This window comes from Phyllosticta citriasiana (genome assembly GCF_038021145.1).
Source record: "Phyllosticta citriasiana strain CBS 120426 chromosome Unknown IWZ02scaffold_6, whole genome shotgun sequence".
NCBI classification, from domain to species: domain Eukaryota; kingdom Fungi; phylum Ascomycota; class Dothideomycetes; order Botryosphaeriales; family Phyllostictaceae; genus Phyllosticta; species Phyllosticta citriasiana.
This window is the reverse complement of record NW_027117283.1, coordinates 198,188-216,855: the sequence shown is the minus strand read 5'-3', so window position 1 is coordinate 216,855 and position 18,668 is coordinate 198,188. Positions and strand designations below refer to the sequence as shown.

Below are 18,668 nucleotides of genomic sequence, written 5' to 3'. Positions count from 1 at the left end.
CGCCTGCCGGCGGTACTGGGTGCATCTGCTGGAGCCCGCGACGTCAAGACGACGGGATGGGGCCTATCGACGGCGGCCGCAGCTCACGGCTCCCCGGATGCAGAGGCGACTGTGCGTTGCTGCCGTGCGTGCCTGGCGAGCCGAAGCGTGCAAGGACTGCCACACGAAACAAACGATGCTTGCGTCCGCTGTTCAACATATCATCTCCAACGTGTTTGCAATTGCTGCTCAACAGAGACTGGGGCGGGGCGCCGCGTTGATGAAAGTTGGCCCCTTTCTACTCTCATTCCACTCTGACGTAGCTTGTCTTGGTCATGGTGTCGAAAGACAAGGCATTCATGCCTTGCATTTCCCCTCATCGGGAGCCTGCACCCAGGCACAGCACAGCTTCAACGCACCAATTTGAAGGACCTTCATCTTTTCATCGATCGATCAAAAGGGGTGTAAGACTGATCAACCAAACCATCGACATGCCGTGTCTCCCCAACGCCCGCCAACTTTACTTCTTCACACTAAACTCGTCGCCCGCTCTGACAAGCACGCCCTCCTCCACCATGCGGCTCAGCAATACGCCCACCTCCTCCACTCCAAACGGAAACCCGCCCATCAACGCCCGTTTCAGCATGGCTTGCACACGCTCGGCGCTCATTCGCCCCTGATTCGTCAGCATGCCCATGACAAACTGGCGATACATGGCCATGTTGTCGACGAGTATGTCTTCGGCACGCTTGACCGCCGAAGACTGCTCCTCTGCGGCGGCAGCCGCCGCCGCCGCCGCTGCTGCCGCTGCCGTGGTCGACGAAGACGACGCGTCGCTGAGTGACTCGAGCACCGTGTACGTGTTGGGCGCCGACTCGGTCAGGACGAGCTGGGCGACCCAGAACGTGAGGGCAGATCGAAGCAGCGATTCGTCGAGCTCGAGGGCAGCTTCGAGTTCATCAAAAGTCTTGGACACAGGCCGAGACTGCGACGGGTCAGCAGTCTGGCCAAGGGCACGCAAACGAGCACGCCGAACCTCGTCCTCGGTGGGTTCGGACGATTCAGGTTCGTTGAAGGCGTGTATGACTGCTGCTTGCCAGGGGGTGACTTCAAGATCGAGATGCCGGTCTGCAAAGTCGAGGGATAGGGACACGCGACCCAGCGCAGGGAGCCAGTGAAGCTTGCGCATATCCTTGATGGCTTCGAAGCCTGCAGCATAGTCTTGGAGCGCCGACTGCACGGGGTCTGGAAGAGGGAATTCGTCTTCGCGGAGCGAGGGCCAGAAGAAGGCTGACAAAATGTGAGAGTTGACTTGAATGTCGTGCCGTGTGCTCGTGCCCGCAGCGGTTTGCAGCAGCGTCTGGTGAATCTGCTTGTTAATGCGTTTGGATTCGAGAACGTCCTTGAGCATGACCTCGCAAGCTTGGAGGTTGTTCTCGCCAAGGCGGACCTTGAAAAATTCAAGGAGTCGGATCTGGGTCAAGTTAGCGCTCGCCTTGGGAGTGAATGACTGACTTGCCTCCTTTTCAAAGTCCACGCTCTCGCTTCGCAGCAAGTGCTCGCCCCAAATGGTTTTGAGCTCTGAAATAAAGTCGTCCCGGTCATACAAAGTCAAGAGGTAGCCGAGAACATTCTCCGACTTCGACTTTCTGTACTCTGTTGATGCATCAACAGGGTCAGGCATCCAATTCATGTTGCCCCAGTCCAATTCAATGTCCTGTTCCTCCGAGGCAGAAGTGATTGGATTGAGCATTTCGGCTGCAATCTCGACACTTATCTCCTGGCCTGGATCGATGCGGTTACCATCTTCATCCACAATGTCGGTCAGCAAGCTGGAGACGATGATGCTAGCTGTATCTTCACGATCCCGCAGGTAGCGGCGGATTGGCCTGGCGACCTTTTCCAGCAGAATTCCCTTGGGATCCAACTCGACAAAGGCACGAATCACGTAAATGTACGTGTCGAGGATATGCGTCGTGGTGGCGCCTGCGTGTAGCAAGCGGCGCGTGAGCTGCTGGAGGAAGCTGTGCGTGAGGTGGTTGCGTGCTGCGGGCGTCGAAATGTATTCTTTGAGATCTAGTATCGCACCCAATGAGCTGTCCCAGTTGACGACATAATCAAAAAGATTGTCGACGCGAGATCTGCCCAACCGGCCAATGGCCATCTCGGTCCACTGTTGAATGTTGGTCTCAATCGTCTCCTCTCCACAGGTCAGACTCGACATCAAATCGTGCACCAGAGGGGCAAAGCCGTCCTTGATCCACTCTTTCAGATTCTTGGTGACGGACCGCCTGCCGTACCAGTCCACCTTCATGTAATGGCTGCCAATGAAGCAGTCCATCAAGCGGTCCATGGCGTGCGCTACGGCTCTCTGTGCACAGTCCCGGCCAAGACCCACGTCATGCAGCTCCCGAAGCAGCTTGGTGACTGACTGCCGCATCCTCTGTCCATCTTCGCGCGCCGGATCCTGTCTTGGAAGACCATCCTGGACCTGCAGGTCGAATAGGCGGCATCCGACATCAAGCAGGACATGAGCCAAAGTCTTTGTAAAGCGCTGTTGGGGCAGGGCATGTAAAAAGGCCGTATGCAGTTCCCTCTTAAACCGAGTCGATGCGCGCATGGCACGGTCCGCACCGGAGGCATGCTTGATGAAGGGCACGAGGTGATCCTGTAATGGCGGTACGTACTGAGACTGAGCATTCTTGAGAAGCTTTACCGTCTCCTGCAGCACTGGCAGCGCACGTGCGATTGGCATGGGCTGTCTGCATCAGAACCTCGAATTACACATGCGCGTCTCAGTCCCGGATCGATCAACCTACAGCATCCCAGAGGTCTCTCAAGGCCGGCCGTACACAGGCGGCGAAATTGTCCCGCGCCTCATTCAGATACCAGTCGACGAGAGCAGCCTGGCCATCATTGCCACTTCCAATCAAATATTTCAAAGCTTCGTCCACGTCCGCGGGCACTCGGTGTTTGCGCGAGCGGGCCCTCGACACGACATCGGTGGGCAGAGGTACGGGCAGCTTCAAGAATCGGGTGGCTGTATTCCAGGCGACATTGCGATTGAGCGGGTGGCTGGAGCGGCCGCTGGAGGTGTTGCCCGGTCGATGATGTGGTTGGTCGTGGCTGCGCGTGACAACGCCGACGCCGTGGTCGCCGTGGCTCTGGACATGCGATGGGTGAGATTTGGACGGCAGGGGAAAGACGGAGGCGAAGATGAGGGAGCGATGGTCGTGGATGGCGGCGGCCATGGCAAGTCAGCCTATGGCGGCATGGGAGCGGACGTGGAGAGGAGGTTAAGGTGTTGGGGTTGTTGTCGCAGTTGAGAGTTGAATGTCGGTTCCGTTGCTGGAGTCGCGGGTTCACGTGCAGAGCCAGCGTACAAGCGAAAAGGCTTGGCGGTGGCCCCGCCCTCTGACTGGCCCAGCACACGTCAATTGCACACTGCAGGCCTACAAAAGAAGGTGGCAGCCCAGTACAGTGCGTCGACAACCTTCCCCCTCCACCCCACACCTCAACACCACCCACCAGTCCAACCACCGGCCGTCCCCGCCACGGTCGCATTCACATAACCACTCTCGTCTGCGCCCCAGCCGCACACCTCTCCAGAGCCTAACTCTTAGCGCCGCACTCCCTGCACTTCCGCCATGCCCAAGAACAAGGGAAAGGGCGGTAAGAACCGCAGAAGGGGCAAGAACGAGAACGACAACGAGAAGCGCGAACTCGTCTTCAAGGAGGAAGGCCAAGGTACGTCGTCCACGCATCGCCACACGGCTGGCCAGTCACTTGGGTGACAATTCTGTGATGACCTCACCTCAGCACCACCAACGGCGCTAACCCCCTCAACCAGAATACGCCCAAGTAGTCAAGATGCTCGGCAATGGACGCCTGGAAGCGCAGTGCTTCGACGGCGAGAAGCGGCTGGCGCACATCCGCGGCAAGCTGCGCAAAAAGGTGTGGATCAACCAGGGCGACATCATCCTGCTGTCGCTGCGCGACTACCAGGACGAAAAGGGCGACGTAATCCTCAAGTACAACGCCGACGAGGCGCGCTCGCTCAAAGCCTACGGCGAGCTGCCCGAAACGGCCAAGATCAACGAGACCGACACATACGGCGCCGACGGCGACGAGGGCGGCATCGGCTTCGAGTTCGACGAGGACCGGAGTAGCGACGAGGAGGGCGTCAAGGAGGTCGACATTGATGACATTTGAGCGCGTCCTTGCGTTCAGCCCCCGCCGTGGGCGTCTGCCCCCGCGCGCCCGCATGTGCGACGAAATCTGGGAACGGACAAACGAACCGATGCATGGGATCCATGGTCCGCGGGGCTTTCGGTCAATCAGCCACGATACCACCACGGAGGAGTGTTGGGGCTGTTGGGCCACACGACGATGCTCCTACCGCTTGCTTCATGCTCCGTCTTCACACCTGGTCGTACTATCCAGCAGCCAGCCAGCTAGCCAGCCTCTCTGCTTGGCTTCAATCCAGTCGAGCCGCGGCCTCTCTGTCCCCATCATCATCCATTAGTCAATTTTCCCGCCAGCCACAGAGCCAGCCAAGACATGGCGCATTGGGGATCTCATTGTTGTTGTTCCTCCTTCCCTTTTTCTAAATTTCGTCTAGGGGAATGCCATCATCCAATGATCCTACAAAAAGTTCAAAAAAATTCTCCAAATTTGTCCATTCATGTCGTTTTCCGTGTCGTTCGTTCGTGTCCTGTCCTGTCCTACTCTATGCTTCCTACCCACCCACCAACCAACCTAACTAACCATCAAACCCACCCATGCGCCCAATCCGCGATCAATTTGACGCTCCATCTCCATTTCCGCCGCTACCCATCCGTCCACCCACCCATCCTCCTCATTACCATATCTCGATTCCACAAAACCAACACAAGACGAAAACGCGCATTGCAAAAACTAATCCCCATCAATTTTTCCGTCATCATCGTCTCCATCTGCTTCTCCATTCCTTCATCTCGTCCGCACCCATTTGAATCCGAAGATAAAGCAAACCGAACAGAACCGAACGGAACAGAACATGACTGAACCTTGATTTGCCTTGCCTTGCCTTTCCCCAACTCTCGCCAGCCTGCCTATTTGAAAAAAATAGGGGAGAAATAGAGAAAAGAAAAGAAAAGAAAAGAAAAAAGAAATGGGACAGGATGGGATAGGACAAAACTGGAAGAATTAATCCACAGCAATCAATCTGCTCGCCTCTGCTTCCACCTGTCTCATTTTGTCTGTCCGTCCGTCCGTCCGTCTGCTCCTCATTTAAACGCTCAACAAGTCAGTCAGTCCGTCAGTCAGTCTCGCCATCTCGCCATCATCCGTCCAATGCCGCTCCTCGTGGCCACGAAGAAAAGGCAAAAGGCAAAAGTCAAGAAAGAAGGGAGCAAAAAAAAGAAAGAGAGGAGGGAAAAAGAAAGACGGACAAAACGCCAAGCATACCATACCAACCCTGCCGAACCACACATAAATACCCTGCTTCCCGTGTTCAGTTCATTCCATTCCATTCCAGTCCACCGCCACGCCGACATGTTGAAAAACCGAAGGATAAAGAAGAAACCTAGAAAAGGAAAAAGAAAAGGTAGAAGCGATTTGTGTAAAGTAAGAGTTTTAAGTCGCGCGTCATCTGCAGTACCAACTAACTCAAGGTAAGTTGAGTTGACTAAAGATGGGTCAATCAAGTTGATAAGAAAAAGACGAGAAGAGAGGAGAGCAAGAAAGGGGAAGCCGTTTCGAGTCTTGTCGTCTCGTGTCCATGTCCATTCCATCCATTCCGTTTGGGTGTAAGTGGTTGGTTGTTTTGACCCGTCTGTATGTGAGAGGAGAGGGTAGAAGAGAAAGGAAAGGACGAAAGTAGATGTAAAGTAATGGTGACCGAATAGGTAGGTAAGTAGATAGAAGATGGAGAAGCGGAAAGAGAAGAGGAAAGAATTATACACCCGGGGTATGTGTGTGTACTTTATGTCATGGGTGTCTGTAGGTGGGTTGGGTGGATGAGCGGGTGCATCAACCAGCCAGCATCAAATCAGCAGCAGAAATGTCGTTCAACAGCAGCTGCTGCCATCTTTCTTCTTCTACCCAGCCCGAGCCGAAGACAGGACAGGACAGGGCAGGCCAGGCCACGAGTAGCCAAACAGCTACAACTTCCCATGCCTCCCCTTAAAAATGGCCACCTTGTCATCGTAGAAGAGAATCTCGCGCAGCCGCAGTTTTTGGCCCGCGCAGCTCTCATCCAGACTGCCTGCCGAGCTGCCCCAGCCCCACACTTCGCTGCCGTCCTCGGTTTCGTCGTCGTCGTCATCGTCGTCATTGTCATTGTCGGCGTCGTCCTCGTCGACAAACACGTCGCCGTCGTTGTTGTGGGTGTGATGGTGGTGGTGGTGATGGTTGCCGCCTGCTGCGCCTGCTGCCGTGCCAGTGCCATTGTTGGAAGTGACGCCAGCGCCACCGCCGCCCCCGCCTCCTGCGCCCGTTGGATCATCGTCGTCGTCTACGTCGTCATCATCATCGTCTTCCGTCTCTTCGTCAACGTCCTCGTCATCCATCTCAGCGGCCGCGGCAGCATGCGCTTCTTCCTCGTCCTCAACACCAACCGGCTCGTCATCCTCGTCATCCGAGAAAACGATACCAGGAGCGGCGCCTCCCGGGCCGTTGGGTGCACCTGAAGAGCCTGCAGCGGCGTGGGGTTGATTGTGGTGGGCACCGTGGTGCGCGTAGTACCGATCATATGGCGAGGCAACGACCTTGTTCTCGAGGACTTCGAAGCACTTGTTTTGGATGCCCATGTAGCAGATTTCGACTTCGGGCCGCAGCGTGATGATGTCGACGATTTGCATGGCGAGTTCTCGTGGGTCAATGTTGTTTCCATGCGCGTGGTCGGCAATCTGCGGGATGTAGAGGGAGCGGAGCGTAGGGACTTGGGGTAGTCGTTGTAGGAAGAAGTGCTGAAATGAATTAGTACGTTTGATGGTCAACACAAGTAAAGAAATATCTCACCCAGTCGAGGTAGTCGATGCAAAATGCAAGTTCTCGCAAATTACACATTCGACCGCTCGTTATGAAGGTAATAATTTCGCGGTTCAACATCCACCGCTTCCACCGCGTGCTCGTCGGCGCATGATCCCCGTTGCCCTTTTCGCTGCTGTCTATCATGACCTTTTTCAAGCTGGCACGATGCCTCTTCAATGCACCGCGGAAGATGACGTTGACGGTGACGCTGGAATGGGAGGTGCGATCCTCTTGCAAAAACAACACCTCCAGACTATTTGGCGGCAGAGTCTCCTTGATAAACGATATCAGAGACACGGAGACGGTGTTGGTGTGGATCTTTTTTAGGTTGAGGCGGTACTCTGGGCGGTTGTGCATCTTTGCCGAAGATCCTCTGACATGCGATTGCGAACCGCGAGGCGCAAACTCTCTACGCAGAGTCCGCCAGAGAGTCTCATGCCCACTGCAATTTAGCAGCGTCAAGGCAGTGAGTTTTGACCAATCAAACGCCTGCAGCATGACCGGCACAGACATGGGCACGCGCTCGAGCTCAAGTGTCTCCAGCTTGAGCTTGGTGTTCAACAGAGGCCCCAAATTCTTCTCCCGTTCCCGACGCTCTGCTTCCAATGCCCGTTCTCGAAGAGGTATTCTTGAAGGTGGCGTCTGGAAAGTCGAATTTTTGGCGCCGGGCACAGCTCCCGAGCTCGCATCCAGCTCACGGCCATCAACACCTGAAGCATGAGGTAGGTTGACTTCGCTCTTGGTCACAGAAGGGCCATGCTCCCAAACGCGGTCAACGGTGCCAGACAGGCTCTCTGCGCCTTGTTTCTCGGTATTGTGCCGCAAGTTGTAGACTCGTCCAACTAGAATGCCCAAAACTCCACCTAATCTCTTGTCCCCAATTTTGCTTGCCGCAGTCCAGAGAGTGCTGTGGTCAACCTGCTGTGTCGCAGCACCTTCCCACGGCATCACCCATTCCCTTTCACGTTCGTAGGCATTTTTTGCAATTCCAATTCGCAGCTCTCGCAGCTTCTTCTGCGAACGACCAATCAGAATGGCCATTTCGTCGAGATAGGGAAGCTCATCAATGTCCAAAACGCTCAAGCTTTTCAAGGCAGGAATGACGGAGAAAGTGGGGTGCTCGACTCGATCGATTGCTGCCAATGCTGACGCGCTATGTGGCACGGGCACCACGATGGGAGCTTGCGCCGCACCAACACCGCTGGCATTGTGCGCGTGGGGCGGAGGCGGCGGCAAGTTGCTGACCGGCATGGGAGGAGGCGGCACTGACAGGTCCGCGCCAGAGTTGTCGTGCCACCGGATCCACAAACGCTCCAGCCTGCAGTCTTGACCATCGTCCCTATCTGCAAGAGACGACAGTGCCAGCCAGACGTCTCTCAAGACGCCCGTTGGCATGTCCCACACAAACGTCTCCAAATTCCGCATGCGGGCCACGGCTACGGCCACCAGCGTTCCGAGCATTTTGCCTCCCTCTTTAGTGATGAGGTAGTCTTGCACCCACTCGACCGGACCATTTCCCAGAGAGAACTTTTTGGTGTACTTGGCAAAGTAGTTTCCGCGGCGTCGTCTTGGAATAGGAAAGGGTTCGGCTGATTGTCGTTGTTGCGCGCTGCTGGGGGTCCGAGTCTGCCTCAGGTGCCGTGCTTGATCTCGTTGCCATTGCGATTCCCCAAATATCTCCTCGCCCATGACCAGCGTTGCCAGTCCATACGTCAAGGCATCAACCCCGGATCTCTGTTCTGAATTTACTGTGCTATCGGGCCACACTATGTCGAAGCGGGAGTAGATGTAAGGTATGGTGAGGTTGTGCAAGGCGGAATGGCATAGTGCAAGTGAGGTGAGGTCGTTTGTGTGCGGTAGCTAGCACCAGTTAGCTCTACCCTTTGCATGCCAACGTTGCGAGTCGCGTCTCACATGATTGATAATCTCCTTGAGAATGTCTACGGGTAGGTCGAGCAGACGCAGCGGGCCCTTCTTCTCGGCGATGGCGGTCCATTCCTTCTCCTTGCCGTTCAGAAGCTTTGAAATTGCTTCTCGCGAGTGATGCGCCTGGGAGTCCATCGAGTCGCAATCGGTGTGCCTGGCGGATGAGTCGTCGTCGTCGTCGTCGTCGTCGTCGTCGTCGTCGTCGTCGTCGGTATTGTCGTGGAGCGGTGCGGAGTCGGAGCTGTTTGCAGGTTTGGCGGAAGGCGGCGCAGAGCGGCTCGCGAGCGGATCTTGGTTGGACGAGGGCGTCAAAGTGCCGTCTGACGGGTACGGGCTAGGAGGAGACGAAGAATAATCCATCGCAACCGTGTTTCAGTGGAGCATGGGCGAAGCGCATGTGTTGTGGTACAGGCTCGCGCTTGCGCGGTGGTGAGGGCGGCAGCGGGTTAGTCAGGCAGAGGTTGGAGGCGTGAGGCGTAGAGGGTGGTGAGCGATGAGTGGACGGAGAGCTAGGGAAGCCAAGGAGCCGCAGTGGCAGATGAGATGGCTGGCGATTCGAGAGCAAAGCAGAGCCTGCAGGGTGTTGGTGGTGTCTGGGGCAGTGGAGGTTGGTTGGTTGGTAGGTACATGGACCCGGGCAGCGGACTGGCCGATTACCGGCCCAGGCGAAGCGGAGTGGGAGTGGGAGTGGGAGTGGGTGTGGGAGTGGGTGTGGGTGTGGGTGTGGGTGGCCCGGGACCCAGTGCAGGGCGTTCCGTTGCCGTTGGTGCACGGGCCCCACCCAGTCTAGCAATCGCGCCAAGACGACTCTACTACACGTGCTTAATATGATATCTTTAATATCTCTTAAGGCGTAGTAGTAGTAATATTAGTACTAAACTAATAAGATACGTTTATAATTACCTAATTCTAATTATATAAAGTAGTTATATAAGTAGATAGTTATAGAGATAAGATAATATCTTCCCCTTATTACATAACTAATTACGTATATAGACGTACCTACTTATCCGTAATTATTATAAGCCTAGAATTACTAATATATACCTAGTTAACTAATTAGAGCTACGTAACTTAAGTAGGCCCCCCCTAGCTATACATTAAAGCTTAGCACCATACCTAATTAGGATAATCCTATAGGAAACGTAGAGTTTTTAATATTAGGGCACCCTACTCTATAAAGACTTATACCTTTCTAGATTAGGTAGTTTTAAGAACTTTCTAGGTATTACACCTTAGTAAAATTACTATAGCTACTAACGCTACTATCATTCTTAATATAGCTAAAGACTAGGATAGATAGCTTAACTAGACTATCTCCCTCCTTAATTAATATAATCTACTTAAATATACTAGTCTTATTACTCTCTTCCCTAAAATAGAGCCTTAAGAGCCTCTCCTTAAAGGACTAGTCCTTACTAATAAAAAGGACCTTAAAACCCATAAATAATAAGTACTACTCCTCCCGCTATATAAGGACTTCATAACTAAGAAGTACCTTACCCTTAATAAGATTATAGATACCTACTCCCTAACCACTAAACACTTAGCTTACGGAAAACCTATAATTAAGGAAAGGATAAGCGCTCTAAAGGATAGGTTCATACTAATAAGTAACTATAGGGAAAAGATACTCTTAAAGGAGTTAAGATAGCTTTAGAAGGGATTAAGGATATAAGACCCTATAAATTAGGTAAGTAAATAGGAGTATCTCTAATAATATATAGAGGATTTAAAGCTTCCTAAAGCAGGTAGGATAGTAGAGTACTTTATATAAGCCGTCTATAAGTCTAATAAGCAGGCTACGTCTACTCTCTAGATAAAGAAGCTCCTTTTAGCTTACCTTAATCTTTCTACCACCATTAATACCTTTTTAGCATATAGATAAGACTTTAGTATAAGTAGCTATAGTAGTAATACCGCGGTTCTTTAAGACGTTTTAAGCTAAGTAGATAAGGACTAGATAATAATAAAAGGTTCTACTATATTATCTAAAGGCCGTCCCTATAGAGACTTAACTAGGAAGATAGATGTCGCGATAGCTATTAGACGCGGCTATTAGACACGACGCGATAGCTATTAGATGCTAGTAACGTAAGCATATTATAACTACGCCCTTACGCGATTACTTAATAAGCCGAAGATAATTATAACTAAGCTACATAAACCGGCTAAGCCGTATAAGCTAGTAGTACTAATAGATAATAAATACTACTAAGGATATATAGCCTACTTAACGGCTAATAAAACTTCACGTAGTAATAAGAAGATTAATTTCTTATCTATTTTAATAACATAACTAAAGTAGTAATTCACGTAGTAAAGAGAGAGTTTAGTTCTTATTTCACTTCCTATATAAATATATATAGAAGATAGAAGAGTATATAGCATCTTCTATATTTATAATAATTAATAAGACTTTACTTAACTTCATCTCTTCTCTACTTAACTTTAATTAAGTTCTTTTAATCTTATATATATCTAACTAAGTAGATAGCCTTTAGGTAAAAGCCTATATATTAGCCGCTTAATAATTTATAATAGATATAGAAGATTATTCTAGGTATTATCCCCATCCTACTTTTTTATTACCTAAGGGAGGTATTAGAATACCTAAACTAGGTATACTATATATATAGCTTAAGCCTTATATATGACCGCCTATTATTTAAGAAGGTAATTTAAGTTATCTTAGTAAGGTATATTAGTATTATCTAAAGACTAAAGAGCATTAAGTACGTATTAACTATAGAAGTCTTTATAAGGCTATAGTATAGTGTATGAACATTAAGGAGGCATCCTCCCTATACCTACTTATAAGAAAGTAGAAGACTATTCTATATATAGATAGTATGGCTAAGAATTAAGCCTACATAACTAGTACTTAAGAGGAGTCTAGTAGTTAATAATAAATACCCTTACGCGAAGGTACTAAATTACCTTATAAATCTAAGGAAGGAAGAGGATAGGTATTCCCCTTCTTATTATAATCTTTTTACTCCCTATTACCGGTTAAGCTTAATATATAAGTATAAGAGAAAGGTCTTTTTTATGTAATATAATTTTAGGTTAAAGAAGCTTTTAGGCATATTCTACTAGAAGAAGCTAATAACTATTAATCTAAGATTACCCCCCTTATAAAGGGATAAACATAGGATATTACTATTTACGCGAAGATATAAATTAAGACTCTTAAATAAGTTATCCTTAACTTAGTAGAAAGAATTATAAGTCATTAAATGATGTCGCGTAAAGATACTATTAAGTTAATAAGTTTATAGTATTTAGAAGAGAATAGATCCTAGAAGAAGAAGAAATATATACTAAGAGTGCCTAACCTACCCGAATTAATAAACGGCTAAAACCCTACATATAAGTATTAGCGGCTACTTATAAATAATAAAATCTATAGTAATAAAGACTACTTTAAAAGAGGTACTACTATAGATACTAAGGAAGCTATTATAAGTTATATCCTCTTAAGGATATAGGGTAAGGTAGTATAGCATCTAGTACTATTTTTACGTACTTATATAAAGATAGATGATCTAGTTCTTAATACTAACTTATATTACTAGCTTAAGTAAGTATTTAAGAATCCGCATTAGTGAAAGGATGTAAAGAAGAAGCTAAAGGACCTTCATTATAAAATTCCTATAGATCTTTAGAAGTTCTAGTTAGAGTTTATATACCTAGCTTTAGAGGCTAATCTTCCGCATAAATAATAGAAAGAGGATTTTTACTCTTTATTAGATCCCCTACTATAAACTCATTTAGTAGGAATTAAATAAGATGACTTCATCTTATTTAAAGAATACCTTTAAAAGGTATACCCTATCACATAAAGTATAATTAAGTATTAAAATAGTAGAAATATATCTTTATCATTCTAGGAAGACCGCGTAAAGAAATAATAATAGGAATAAGTAGGTAAATCTACTCTTTTAATAGGTAGAAGTTTAAGAGAGTAGCCTTTTTTAAGATTATTATAGAGACCTACTCCTTACGTAATAACAGAAAATCTAATATATAAAGGAAAAGCGGAACTCTAAGGTAATATTAGACCCTACTATTAATGCGGAAAGTTTAGATACCTTATCTAATAGTGCCTAGAAACTAAAGTAAAGATAGTTAATACTATAATAGAAGAAGAAGGAGAAGAGCATATAATATTAGAACTATACTCTTCTTTATTAGAAAATAATAAGTCTTAGGGGAAGTCTCCTCCCTAAGATATAAGCTTAGAGCTCTATAAATTACTAATTTATAGGTGAACATTTATGACCTTATTAGAGGACACCTATTTACTATATAAACTATAATTATAGCTAGCGGTTATGCTATACCTATTTATGCCCTAGTTAATACTAGTATAAATAGATCTAGCTTTATTCATCCTTAACTTCTTCTATAACTTAGGGAATTAGGGATTAAGAAAAGAAAGATTACTAGTAGGAACCTTAAAGTCTCTAGGTTTAACTAACGCATAAATAAGTAACTTAATTTCATTTATTAATTATAATTCCATTTCTAATATTAGCTAGTTATAATATACGCCTTTATACTAGATATTAGGCGCTATAATATTATTCTAGGCCGCTAGTTCCTTATATATTATTATGTTCTTCTGGATTACCGTAACTAATAACTCATTTAGTTAGATCCTCTAGACTGAATTTCTTTTTTAAATCTTTTAAAAGTTCTAAAATTATCTATATAAAGTAAAGATCTATGGATAAACTAATTAGTTTCTTTAATATACATCTCTAATAATATTAAAGTTAATAATTAAGAAACCTTTTTCACCTTTCTTATAGAAATTAACCTACCTATAAAAATACTAACGGAAGTAGTAAACCTCTATTCTATTACACTTAATAATATTAATGAAGCTAATAAAGATAAAGCTTTTAATAAATACCTTAATAATTATTTACCCTCTAAGTATAAAAACTACTATAACGTCTTTTTAAAATAAGAATCTAATTAGCTACCACCCTATTATATAGGAGTTAATTATTAAATTTCTCTTACGCATAAGGATTCTCTACGCTTACTAATAAGTCCCCTCTATAGGATGTCCCTAGAATAGCTAGCCGTAGTAAAGGAATATATCTAAGAGAACTTAAAGAAAGGATTTATTACTAAGAGCTATATACCCTATACCTCTCTAGTATTAGTAGTAAAAAAACCCGGAGGTGGTTAGCGAATTTATATTAACTACTAACGGTTAAATGATTAGATAAAGAAGGACTTATATCCTTTACCTCTTATCTTAGAACTCTTATAGAGAGTAGGTAAGGGAAAGGTCTATATAAAACTAGATATTTAATAAGCTTTCTATTAAATCCGCCTTTAAAAGTAGTCTAAAGAATATACTACCTTCCGTATAAGATATAGATTATTTAAATACCGCGTTTTACCTTTTAGGCTAAGTAATAGGCCTACTACTTTTTAATATTTTATTAACTAAGTTCTATTTAACTATTTAGATAATTTCATTATTACTTTTATAGATGATATTCTTATTATTTCTAAAAACCCGCACGATTATACTTAACACGTTATTAAAGTTCTATAATAATTACGTAGAGGGGGACTATAAGCTAATATAAAAAAGAGTAAGTTCTTAACTACTTATACGAAATTTCTAGGATACATTATCTCTACTAAGGGTATATTAATAGACCTATAAAAAATTAAACCTATTTATACCTAGTAATTACCTATAACCCTTTAATCTCTTTAGTCTTTCTTAGGATTCTATAACTTTTATTAGAGATTCCTTCCTAACTATAGACGAATTAGCCGGCTACTAGAGAAACTATATTTAAAAGTAAAGTAGTAATAACTTAGACTAGTTAAGGAAGAATCTTTTAGGAACCTTAAGAAACTAATATATAGTAAATTACTACTTATAAACTATAATCTAACTTTAGATACTTATATAGAAATAGATGTAAGTAATAGAGTAGTTATGGGAGTCCTATTATAATATTAAAAAGATTATAAATAGAAACCGGTATCCTTTTATTCTAAGGTAATGTTAGATACTAAACTCTACTACGGAATACCTAATAAAGAACTCCTAGCTATTATATAAGGACTAGAGGAATAGAGATCTATACTTATAGGCCTTTATAAATCTTTTCTTATAATTATAGACTATTAAGCATTAGAATACTTTACTTCTAAGCGCTAATTATCTATATAATAAGTAAGATAGGCTAAGTAACTTACTAAGTACTAAGTCCGGTTTACCTACTAACTAGGAAAGGAAAACATTATTATAGATGTTCTTATAAGAAAGTAAGAGTAACTTAAGACTTAAAAAGAGAAATTAAAGGCTATATAAGAGTAGTATCTTATTCCTACTTCCTAGGTAGTCCTACTTACGATAATAGAGCCGGAAGTTTCTCTACTAATAATTTTCCTTAATGAGCTCCTCCGCGTAAATAGAGAAAACCTAGATCTTAAACTATAGAGGGAAATAGCCTATCTTTAACCGGAAAATAAATTATATTAGAAGTTATAGGATGGATTACTTCTTTACTATAGCATATTAGTTATTCCTAACTAGGATAACCTTTACGTGAGAATAATTAAAGTAATGTATACTACTTATGTTACTACCCATCCTAGAATTAATAAAATGTAAAAGCTAGTACGGTAATACTATTACTAGCCTAGCTAGACTTATATAATTAAGAGATATAGCTAAAACTACTATATTTACTACTAGAACTATAAATTTACTAATAAGATACCTAGCCTTCTATATCCTCTACTAATTCCTAACCGTCCCTAGTAATACCTAGCTATAGATTTTAAAGAGATGCCGTAAGACTAAAAGGGATTTAATTATATCCTTATTATTATAGACTAGTTATCCTAAAGAACCTTTAGTTTACCTTATATGAAGAAAATCCATGCTAAAGGAGTATCTTAACTTTTTTATAATTACGTCTACTAAATTTTCGGAAATCCTAAAAGTATACTATTAGATTAAGGTCCTTAGTTTATTTTAGCCTTTATGCGGGAGCTATATAAGTTAACTAGTATTAAATAACACTTTAATTTAGCCTATTACTCTTAGATAAACGGAATTACTAAGATAGTTAATTAGGTTCTTATATACTAACTATAACCCTTTATTAATTACTATTAAAATGACTAGTCTAACCTTCTACTATTAATGGACCTAGCTTAGGCTACCCTTCTATATAAGGCTATAGGTCTCGTACTAGCTAAAATAGATCTTAGCTTCTTACTATATATATATTATAACTAGACTACTCATATAATAATAATTACTTTACTAGAAGGTAGAGCATAGTCTATAGCTTAGTCTCTCTAAAAAAGAAGATAAGAGGCCTATAAGTACGCCTATAAATTAATTTAATAATCGTAAGAAAAGAACTACTAATAAGCTAATAAATACCGTTATATACCTAACTTTAATATTAGAGACTTTATTTACATTAAGAAGACTAGCTAGATAATAGACCGGCTAAATCTAAAATTAGACGCTCCTAACGTAGGACTATTTAAGGTTACTAGAATGAAAGATTATTCGTACGAACTAGATCTTCTAGAAAGCATGAAGGTAATAAACCTTTTCTATGCTAATTACCTACGTAAAGTAGCTATAGACCTATTACTATAATAGAGATACATAGAACTAAAACCTAAGATCATTAATAACTAGTAAGAATAGGAAGTTAACTTTATCTACGTAAGTAAGGTTACTTATAGAACTTTAAAGTATTAGGTTTAATAGGTAGGATATAATTAAGATAATAAGTAGTATATAGTAAGTTCTTTTATTAGGGCCCCCTAAAAAGTAGAGGACTTCTATACTACTAATCCTTCTACCCCTAGACTACTAAAGAACCTAGAAAAGTAGAAAAGAGCCTTCCTCTAATAAGAATTATAGGAAGAAACGTAATTAGATAACTAACCCGCCTATACTCTAGTAAAGAGAATCCTCTAACACTATAGTAAATAACCCTTATCTATATAAACTAATTTATCCTTATCTATCCTATCCTCTATTTTAATTTTATTCCTTATCTTTTATACCCCTACTCCTCTTCCTCCTCTTTAGTAGGAATTAGAGCTAACTTCTTAAGTTTAGGCCTTATTATACCTTTAATAGAGCCCTAGAGAAAGTTATTAACCTAGTTATCTATTATATAGTAAAGACTAAGGTACTCTTTAGGCTATATCTCATCCTTACGTCTTTTATATTAATTAGGAGGATGAGTACTAGTAAGGTCACTTATAGTATAGTTAAGGTTACTAGTGCCCTAGATATAGTTCGCGTAATAACCCTATAAGAAACCTAGTAACTTATAGTAACCGTAGAAGACGTAAGTAGAGAGATTATCCTAGTACTTAGTATAACTAGTAGCTTAATTAATACCTATGTATTAAATTAAGTAAGCATTACGCGAAGAGCTATAAGATTCTATAGACATAATGTTAAAACGGTCCTTAGAAACTAGGATAATAGCATAATAAGCTAAGTCACTAAGGCCTAATATATATATTACGTATTAGCTAGTTTCATTACCGCTAAGGGATTTCTATAATAAGTTAGCTATTACATAAAGATAAGTAAGTAGTAATATATACCTTAGCGAGTTTTTTAAAGGCCTTACGCGGGATAAAGACTATAATCTTATTAGAAGCATCTACCTCTAAGTCCTAATCTAAAGGTTACGCTAGTAATTCCGTAGGTAAAGTAGCTAGATAAATAATGCTACTATTATTACCCTTATATAAAGGTATACTTAATGGCGTGTTAGTATAATAGCCGCTAGAACGTATATATAAGGGTAAAGTAGGCGTAGTAGGCGTATTAGTATATATAATATTCGCGTAAGGATTTATAGGTAGAATAGTAATATATACTAGCTCTTAGGAGCTAGGTACTATACCTAGACTAGTTAGCTTTACTTTACCTTTTTAAAACTTTAGATATACTAATGATTAGCTAATTACGCGTAACGTGTTATATAACGATTCTAAGTAGCCTTAGCATCCTCTTAAGGCGTTATATTGCCTTTAAGGCGCTTTAAGTAACGAGATTAATTAGATACTATCGCGCGATAATTAGTTAAGCGTTTTAAACCGAGGACTCACTATAAACGCGATAACTTACTATTATTACTTAAGTAAGAGAGGGAAGATGTAATGATAGGGGATTATTATTATAGGAAAAGTTAATATAAGGAAGATTAGTTATTATAGAAAGGGTAGTAGTAAAGAAGGTTAGTTAAACTATAACCCTAATAATAAGATATACCTAGTAGTCCTATACTTTACGCCCTTACTAAAATAACGCCGGTTAGTTATCTATATAAGTACCTAATAAGCTAACTTAGGCTTCCTATTAGGGGGGGAATATTATAATAGCTATTAGATGTAGCTATTAGACGTAACATAATAGCTATTAGATACTAGTAACGTAAGTATATTATAACTACACCCTTACGCGATTACTTAATAAGCTAAAGATGATTATAACTAAGCCGCATAAACCGGCTAAGCCGTATAAGCTAGTAGTACTAATAGATAATAAATACTACTAAGGATATATAGCCTACTTAACGGCTAATAAAACTTCGCGTAGTAATAAGAAGATTAATTTCTTATCTATTTTAATAACATAACTAAAGTAGTAATTCGCGTAGTAAAGAGAGAGTTTAGTTCTTATTTCACTTCCTATATAAATATATATAGAA

General features: G+C 43.2%; 4 protein-coding genes across 4 annotated transcripts; 1 reads left to right on the top strand and 3 right to left on the bottom strand.

Moving 5' to 3' along the window:
* Positions 1 to 134: 134 nt before the first annotated feature.
* On the bottom strand, positions 135 to 3,336 carry IWZ02DRAFT_248179 (uncharacterized protein). The gene is made up of 4 exons (XM_066763143.1): positions 2,799 to 3,336; positions 1,499 to 2,737; positions 1,016 to 1,453; positions 135 to 964 (listed from the first exon to the last, which is right to left on the bottom strand). The coding sequence occupies exons 1-4, from the start codon at positions 3,228 to 3,230 to the stop codon at positions 500 to 502; spliced, it is 2,574 nt and encodes an 857-aa protein (XP_066622816.1). The 5' UTR covers positions 3,231 to 3,336; the 3' UTR covers positions 135 to 499.
* Positions 3,337 to 3,368: 32 nt separating this feature from the next.
* On the top strand, positions 3,369 to 4,652 carry IWZ02DRAFT_449985 (putative eukaryotic translation initiation factor eIF-1A subunit). Its single transcript, XM_066767436.1, has 2 exons — positions 3,369 to 3,726; positions 3,830 to 4,652. The coding sequence occupies exons 1-2, from the start codon at positions 3,627 to 3,629 to the stop codon at positions 4,189 to 4,191; spliced, it is 462 nt and encodes a 153-aa protein (XP_066622815.1). The 5' UTR covers positions 3,369 to 3,626; the 3' UTR covers positions 4,192 to 4,652.
* Positions 4,653 to 5,153: 501 nt separating this feature from the next.
* Positions 5,154 to 5,937, bottom strand: IWZ02DRAFT_248149 (uncharacterized protein). Its single transcript, XM_066763141.1, has one exon. It carries the CDS (start codon positions 5,751 to 5,753, stop codon positions 5,283 to 5,285), a length of 471 nt encoding a protein of 156 aa, XP_066622814.1. The 5' UTR covers positions 5,754 to 5,937; the 3' UTR covers positions 5,154 to 5,282.
* IWZ02DRAFT_248167 (uncharacterized protein) lies at positions 5,938 to 9,370 on the bottom strand. The gene is made up of 3 exons (XM_066763142.1): positions 8,908 to 9,370; positions 6,982 to 8,853; positions 5,938 to 6,929 (listed from the first exon to the last, which is right to left on the bottom strand). The coding sequence occupies exons 1-3, from the start codon at positions 9,277 to 9,279 to the stop codon at positions 6,123 to 6,125; spliced, it is 3,051 nt and encodes a 1,016-aa protein (XP_066622813.1). The 5' UTR covers positions 9,280 to 9,370; the 3' UTR covers positions 5,938 to 6,122.
* Positions 9,371 to 18,668: the final 9,298 nt, after the last annotated feature.

Bases quoted from the DNA above. Each gene is read 5' to 3' on its own strand.
- IWZ02DRAFT_248179 (XM_066763143.1), bottom strand. From the start codon at position 3,230: ATGGCCGCCGCCATCCACGACCATCGCTCCCTCATCTTCGCCTCCGTC. The intron at 2,738-2,798 runs GTAGGTTGATCG...TGATGCAGACAG, and splicing joins TGAGAGACCTCTGGGATGCT to CCCATGCCAATCGCACGTGC. The intron at 1,454-1,498 runs GCAAGTCAGTCA...AACTTGACCCAG, and splicing joins GCGTGGACTTTGAAAAGGAG to ATCCGACTCCTTGAATTTTT.
- IWZ02DRAFT_449985 (XM_066767436.1), top strand. From the start codon at position 3,627: ATGCCCAAGAACAAGGGAAAGGGCGGTAAGAACCGCAGAAGGGGCAAG. The intron at 3,727-3,829 runs GTACGTCGTCCA...CCCCTCAACCAG, and splicing joins CTTCAAGGAGGAAGGCCAAG to AATACGCCCAAGTAGTCAAG.
- IWZ02DRAFT_248149 (XM_066763141.1), bottom strand. From the start codon at position 5,753: ATGGAATGGACATGGACACGAGACGACAAGACTCGAAACGGCTTCCCC.
- IWZ02DRAFT_248167 (XM_066763142.1), bottom strand. From the start codon at position 9,279: ATGGATTATTCTTCGTCTCCTCCTAGCCCGTACCCGTCAGACGGCACT. The intron at 8,854-8,907 runs GTGAGACGCGAC...AACTGGTGCTAG, and splicing joins TCAAGGAGATTATCAATCAT to CTACCGCACACAAACGACCT. The intron at 6,930-6,981 runs GTGAGATATTTC...AATTCATTTCAG, and splicing joins GCATCGACTACCTCGACTGG to CACTTCTTCCTACAACGACT.